This window comes from Microtus ochrogaster, unplaced genomic scaffold, assembly GCF_000317375.1.
Source record: "Microtus ochrogaster isolate Prairie Vole_2 unplaced genomic scaffold, MicOch1.0 UNK7, whole genome shotgun sequence".
NCBI classification, from domain to species: Eukaryota; Metazoa; Chordata; class Mammalia; order Rodentia; family Cricetidae; genus Microtus; species Microtus ochrogaster.
The window spans coordinates 5,043,073-5,050,619 of record NW_004949105.1 but is presented as its reverse complement, the minus strand read 5'-3'; the positions used below and the strand labels follow the sequence as shown (position 1 = coordinate 5,050,619).

General features: G+C 50.0%; 1 protein-coding gene across 3 annotated transcripts in view; it reads right to left on the bottom strand.

The window, feature by feature from the left end:
- Positions 1-7,547, bottom strand: part of Grtp1 (growth hormone regulated TBC protein 1) — a 32,091-nt gene that overhangs the window by 18,710 nt on the left and 5,834 nt on the right. For all 3 annotated transcript variants that reach the window (XM_026788792.1, XM_026788793.1, XM_005366264.2), the window contains exons 4-5: positions 5,119-5,243; positions 1,354-1,450 (exon numbers count right to left, since the gene is read on the bottom strand). In XM_026788792.1, coding sequence (XP_026644593.1) covers positions 1,354-1,450; positions 5,119-5,243 — 222 coding nt within the window. The remainder of the gene's footprint in view (positions 1-1,353; positions 1,451-5,118; positions 5,244-7,547) is intronic.

Genomic DNA, 7,547 nt, shown 5'->3' with positions numbered 1-7,547 from the left:
CACAGTGAGGTAGGCCTGCCCCATCAATCACCAGTCAAGAAAATGTGCCACATGCTTGCCTACAGGCCAGTCTGGTGAGGGCATTTCCCCTGCCGAGGTTCCCCTTCCCAATGACTCTAGCTTGTGGGAAGCTAACACTGAACCAGCCAGCTTGCATCCCTACCCCTGTGGACTAACAGCAGGAGGAAAGGGAGCTGGTTTCTCTCTGGTGGGTCCCTGTCCACCAGCACAGCCCTACCAAACAGCTCAGCGAGGACACATACATACAGTCCTCAGAACCCAGTCCTGGTACCTCAGAAACTAGGCTCAGAAAAAACAGCAGTGGATCGGCCTTGAGCTGACACATTCCCTAGGCCTCCGGTTTCCTCATCTGGGAAATGGGCTTGACCAATATGAACACACAACTTAGGTAGAAGCGAAGGCTGTGTTTGAAGTTTAGCAGGGACCCAGGAACTAGGAAAACATCCCAGGCTCAAGGCCACACACCCTCTCGTGTTCTAACTCACTTCTGAGGGGCCAGGCACAGGACTGAACAAACAGGAAATCTCTCTGTTCCAAGTCACCACCCTCAGGACAGCACTGATTCTTCCTAGAGACCCTCACCGCAGCCTGTGGCGAATTGATTACACTGAATTTACTACACCTGGTGACTGTTCTCTGTTAACAGACGGCAGGTTGGCAGCCTGAAAAGGATGAGCGACTCCCAGCTTAGAAAGAAGCAACATCTGTCCACAGTGTGCTTCCTCACAAACTCAGTACCACATCTGTCCACAGTGTGCTTCCTCACAAACTCAGTACCACATCTGTCCAGTGTGCTTCCTTACAAACTCAGTACATCTGTCCACAGTGTGCTTCCTCACAAACTCAGTACATCTGTCCACAGTGTGCTTCCTCACAAACTCAGTACCACATCTGTCCAGTGTGCTTCCTCACAAACTCAGTACCACATCTGTCCAGTGTGCTTCCTCACAAACTCAGCACCACATCTGAGCTGTGTGGCTCATGTGTGATCGATTCAACTACATGAAGGCCCCCCCACATACACACGTACACACGCACACATACACACAACACAAGGAAGGGGCCATGGAGAAGATCACAGAACTCAAGTCTTAACTTCGGCTTCCACAAACCAACTATGTTTTCACTAGATTTCTTCCCTCTCCTCCCTCTCTCCAGTGATGGGGCTTAAACCCAAGACCTTCCTTCACAAAAGCCAAGAAGTGCTCCATCCCTGAGTTAACCCAGCCATTTCCCTCCATCCTGATGGCCCAGCCATCAGGATGTCAAAGGCATCAGAAGCCGGGCGGAGTGAGGGCAAGGACAGGGCAGAACAAAGAACTTTCAACCCACCAGGTAGTATTCTTCCAACAAGAGCGTCCAGGAGCCAGAAAGATTCCTCTTCGTTCTTGGTGATAAGGATCAGATATCCTGCTATGAAATTCATTCCCTGAAATCAGAATGAGACACAAACCTCACCTGAGTGCTGGACAGACAGAGTGCAGTATTTCAGCTCATGGTAGGTTCCCATTCCTGTGCTCTTCCTGGAAACTCGGGGCGCTCTAGAGCAGAGGTGCTCAACCTTCCGAACGCCACCGTCACCGAACATTCGGTGACCCCAGCCATACAACTATTTTCGTTGCTGCTTCAAAACTCTAAACTGTAAATCTCTGATATGCAGGATGTCTGATATGCGACCCCCAAAGGGGTGGAGACCCACAGGTTGAGAACCACTGCTCTAAACCCACTTTTGCATGGCACAGTAGAGACCCAAGGCTAACTGTCTGTACTGTCCAGCCATTCAACATGAAAGAGGGAACTCAACCTGAAGAACACTGATTGCCACCCAGAATAGAAAACTGAAGGCTTTCTCTTCCGACTGCTGGCTTGTGGCACAGTCGGTGGGGATCAGTCTGACCAGTACAGAGCTCAGGCAATCCGCTAGTGACTGTGTTTGGGACAGTAGCTATACTGGCATTTCATCTGTATTTTAATAAATAAAGCTTACCTGAGGATGAGAAAAGTAAAACAGCCACACTGGCTGGCCTTACAGACCAGGCAGTGGTGACACACACCTTTAATCCCAGGAGCCACACTAGTTGCCACAGAAACCAGGTGGTAGTGGTCCATGCCCTTAATCCCAGCCCTAGAGAGGAATATAAAACAGGAGGAGACAGCTCTCCGACAGTATCATTCTGAGATTCCTGGAGGCAGGATTCCCATTTTGGACTAAGGTTGAGGTAAGAGCCAGTGGCTGGCTGTTTTGCTTTGCTGACCTTCAGGCTGAACCCCAATTTCTGTCTCTGAGTTTTTATTAATCGTGTTTCAATCAGCAAAGATCAGCCAGGCCTGGTGACATAGTCCTATGATCCCAGTGTTTTAGGAAGTTTAGGTAGGAGAACCGGAAGTTCAAGGCAGCCTAGAGACTCTGATTCAAAATAAGAAAGTGAAAAGGGGGGACTGGAGGGATGGCTCAGAGGTTAAGAGCACTGACTGTTCTTCCAGAGGTCCAGAGTTCAATTCCCAGCACCCACATGGTGGCTCACAACCATCTATAATGAGATTTGTTCCCCTGTCTGACATGCAGGCAAAATGTTGCATACATAATAAATAATAAATCTTAAATAGAAGTGAAAAGAGGCCCCAGGAATAGCTCAAGAGTAAGGCACCGGCTTCACATGATCAATCCTCAGCTCCCACAAAAGGCAAGCAACAAGAAGTCCTGACTGAAGGGGTGGGACAGTGAGGACTCCCCGCAAAGGGAAGGAGCTCCAAGTACTGGCACAAAGCCAGGCAGAGTTCATGGCCCTCGAAGCTCATGATGGGGACCTAGCAATGTGTGCTCCTGTCACCTCTGAGAGAATAAACCCTTGCATAATTTCTGTCTTCCTCCCTTTTGTTCTGTCTATACTTCTAAAAGATACACTTACCAGGAGCCAACTGCCACTGTCGGGCACCCAGCCTCTAATACTTCAGAATGTCCTCCACACACAAGAGGCCCAGGGCCTAGGGAGGCGGCCCTGGGAAATTGTTAGCTCCACAACTGAATGCGGATCTCCAGCGCCCCCGTGAAAAGGCAGGCACTGCTGCTGATCTCTTTCCTTCCTTCCTTCCTTCCTTCCTTCCTTCCTTCCTTCCTTCCTTCCTTCCTTCCTTCCTTCCCCCTCCCTCCCCTCCCTCCCTCCCTTCCTGTTTTTTTTCGAGACAGGGGATGTAGCTTTGGAGCCTGTCCTGGAAGTCGCTCTGTAGACCAGGATGGCCTCGAATTCACAGAGATCCGCCTGCCTCTGCCTCCTGAGTGCTGGGATTAGAGGCATGTGCCACCACCACCTGGGTAACAGAGAACTTTTCAATCATGAAAAAGATATAATGCCCAGCAATGAAAAAAGTAAAGGAGGAAAAGTGTACAGACCAAGGCACTGTGACAGCCCAGAGGCCGGGAAAGGCTCGGTGTCCCTGGGTCATGAGAGTGATAGCAACTGGGAAGATGCCAGCAAGGTATTGGCGCTCGCACGGAAGCACCTGTGGAAGTCAGCACAGCTTCATCAAAGAAAATGCAAAGCCATTTGCTAGCACTTTATGACTCCCCATGTCATGGGCAGGACTGTGTCCCCATAGAGAGTGTCACTACTAGGAGGTGTGGCTTTGTTGGAGTAGCTATGAACTTGGAGGAGGAAGTGTGTCACTGTCGGGGTGGGATTTGAGGTCTCCTATGCTCAAGCTGTGCCCAGGGCCTCAGTTCACTTCCTGTTGCCTGTGGATCAAGATATAGATCACTTGCCTCCTTCTCCAGCACCATGTTTGCCTGCATGCCGCCATGTCCACCATGAGGATAATGAACTCCAAAACTATAAGCCAGTCCTAATTAAATGTTTTCCTTTATAAGGGTTCCTGTGGTTATGGTGTCTCTTAACAGCAATAGAAACCTAAGACAGTCCCCAAAGACAGAAGTCTTCTGTCTTGGAGTATGGCTTCACTTGGAGACAAGTCTGTGCAGATTTTCTAGCTAAAATGAGGTTCCCTAGGAACAGAGACCTTCAGCTAGATGGTGTGTGGCCTTACAAAAAGGGAGATGGAAACACTGATGACAAGCAGGGCAAATATGGAAACAACAATCCCAGAAGTCTCAGATTCTTGGGTGGAGCCTGAACAGGAAGTAGGAAACAGCTGCAGAGGAGGTAGCCCTGACTGTTGTCCAGCCCACACCTGGGTCTTGTATTTCCAGAGTCGTTCTTGGTTTAGCCAGTTTGCAAGTACATAGTTCCAGCACACACTCCAAACCACAGTCAGGAAACTGCTCCCCAGCTGGCAATCCGAACAAGACCAAAATCTGCAGGTAGGATCTATTTATTACACCAGGCTTCCAGAAGCAACTGCGAGAGATTGGCTCTGCATCACACGTTGGCCACACCCACAGAATGTCTGCACAGTGCACCTCAGACCTCAGCCTCCTTTTCATTCTGTGCCTCTCAATGTCACTCCCATTGTTCCCAGCTTCCACCCTCACCTTATTCACTATGTGACAGCTCAAAGTCATCCGGCAGGTGTCCCCTGCTTTTCCAGCAGGGACGTACAGAAAGCTAGGCCAACTTTGAGACAGGCATCCCAACCCAGAGCCCATGACTCAGGAATAAAGTTTGTGTAGTCATTTAAAACGCACCGCACAAGAGAAAGACGCCATGCAACAGAGTTCACGTGAAGGGGTCTTTATTGGGGAAAGGAAACGGAAAAAGAGGGAAGGGGAGGGGGGAGACCAGACTCTGGGGACAGGAGCAGCAGAGGAGAAGAGAGAGGCAGAGAGAGTGAGAGAGAGAGGGAGGGAGGAGAGGCAGGCAGAGAAGAAGAAGAGAGAGAAAAGGGCAAGCAGAGAGAAACGGAGAGAGAAAGAGCGAGCTGGGAGGTGCGCAAGGCCCACCTTTTAAAAGGGAACGTAGCAAATGTGCACAGGAGGTGCCCTTAGTGGCTGCAGTTGATGACGCATTCTGTAAGGACCCTAAGGGCAGGCTAGTGCAGATGCCTGAGTACTAATCGTTTGTACCTGCAGAATGTCACTGCTATGGACCTATGGGGTACCGAATGACACCCCCCAACACATGCCAGCTCTGTCTGGGGGCTCACCTGGCAGTACCCCACACCTTGGTTGTGTAGCCCATACGCCAGCAGCACGTTGTACAAGGTCTTCTGTAGACAAGGCTCCGCCGTCTTCCGGAACCTCACGTTGTCAGGGAATGTCCGGTTCAGGTCTACACAGAAATGTACCAGCGTCACCGTCAACCTCTCTGCGGCTGCCAAGGAGGCCAGACTCTGTCTCGGATTTGAGCAGTGGCACCACCCCGGCTGCACCCGAGTCAACTACCACCTCAGGCGTTCTGCACACAAGATCCTTAGCCCAGGAGATGGTACAGGTACCAGGAAGAAGGGCAGGGATGGGTCCTAGTGCTCTTTCCGAATCGGGAATGGCAGGCAGCTGCCTGGACCCACGGTCTCCACGGGACATTCCAATTACTGTCAGCATGGGGAAAAGGCCTCCAGAGTCAAAGATCAAATATATAAGACTAGGGTTGGGCATGGAGCACACCCCTCTCTAGTACTTTAATCCCAGTACTCTGGAGAGAAGGCAGGTTTCTGTGAGTTCAAGGACAGCCTGCTCTACCGTAGGGACTTGCAGGTCAGTCAGGGCTACGGAATGAAAGTCAGTGTTAACAAACAACACAAGGCTAGACATGGTGGCTCACACCTGTAACCCAGGAGGCCAAGGAAGGATGATTGCAGAGTTGGGGCTAGCCTGGACTACAAAGTGAGCTGCAGTTTCAAAAGAATTGAAACAAAAACCTGCCCAGAAGCAGGAAGGAGAACAGGCCAAGACTCCCTCCAGAGATAAGGTGATAAGCAGGAATTAAATAAACTCCCCTGCTGGGCTTTGTGCAGACGCTTCTCCACCCTGCGCCGCTCCACCCCTTCCTGCTGCCACAGCCTTTCACCCTCCCTAACCTCCCAGGCCCAAAACATCTCCCCTGGAACCATAAACATTCCCTGATGCAGACCGGTCACAGGAAGAGCAGGGCCTAGCCACTTGAGACTAGCAGTGCAGGCTCCATTCACCCTATATGGCGGCACCCTGGCTGTGATATTTTCGCCACATGGCAGTGTCTTTCTGTGACACAGGTAAACCAGAGTATAGACAAGGCTCAGTGCCCTGTTTGTGCAGCACCAAAGTGATTCTGTGGACACAGAAAGTCCACCGTGTGGTTCTTTATTTAGCCAGACGGTCCAGCGTAAACCGGGGCTAGGGATGGGGTGCAGCTGATAGGTGCCTGTCCGCATGGAGAAAGCCCTGGCTTGATTCCCAGCACCACATACACCAGCTGTGGTAGCATACACCTGTAATCCCAGCACTCAGAAGGCAGAGTCAGGTCATCCGTGGTTACATACAGAGTTCCAGGCCAGTCCGGAAGACCATCCTGTCTAAAAGACAAAGGTGCCTGCTACTAAGCTTGAGGACCTGAGGTCTAGCCTTGGTACCCACATGATGGGAGGAGAACCAATTCCTGCGAGTTGTTCTTTAACCTCCATATATCCATGTGAGCATGCATGCATGCGCAAGCACACACATGCTAAATAATAAATGTAATAAAAAATTTAAAGCAAGCCAGGTATGGTGGCTAAATATCTTCAGTCACAGCTGTTGGGAGGTAGAGCCATGCAGATTGTTAGCTGAGGCCAGCCTCAGGACTACACAGTGAGGCCCTGTCTCAAAAATAAGCAAATAATTTTAAAATGGCTACATGATGGAGCTTGCACGTGTCCCACAGGATCGACGGTAAGAGACAAAAGCAGAACTGACACCTGCCAGAGCTGTAATGTTGTGGGAGAGCCATTTCCTACACTGTGAGGCATCTCTGCAAAGGCACCTTCTGATTGGCTTAACAAAGAGCTGAATGGCCAATAGCTAGGCAGGAGAAGACAGGCAGGACTTGTGGAGAGAGAGAGGAACTGAGGAGGAGGGTTTGAGAGGTGAGGAATTCACCAGACACAGAGGAAGTGGACCGCATGATACTCAACAGAGGTAATGAGCCACACTATATAAACATGGATTAATATAAACATAGATAATACAAATTTAAGTTGTAAGAGCTAGCTGGGAACAAGCGTAAGCTAAAGCCAAGCTTTCATAATTAGTAACAAGTCTCTGCGTCAATATTTGGAAGTTGGAGGTGCAAAGAAAATCTTACCATAAAAGATGTTAGTGTTTACAGGGGACGGTTTCGATTTGGGGCATAGAATGTGAACGATGATAAGCATATTTTCCCCACAATAATTATTTTCCTAAAATGCACTAAACAGAACCTTAAACTCATTTTCCAAATAAACAGCGATAGTCTACTATTATCTAAAATACACAAGGCTACCTGAGGACCTCTGCTTCTCAGCCTGAGTCAGCACCATAGCTCGCTGAGAACCTCGGGCAGAGCTGTGTTCTGAGACCTCTGACTGGGTTCCACAGCCCCCACAGACTGCCTCAGCCCCCACAGACTGCCTCAGCCCCC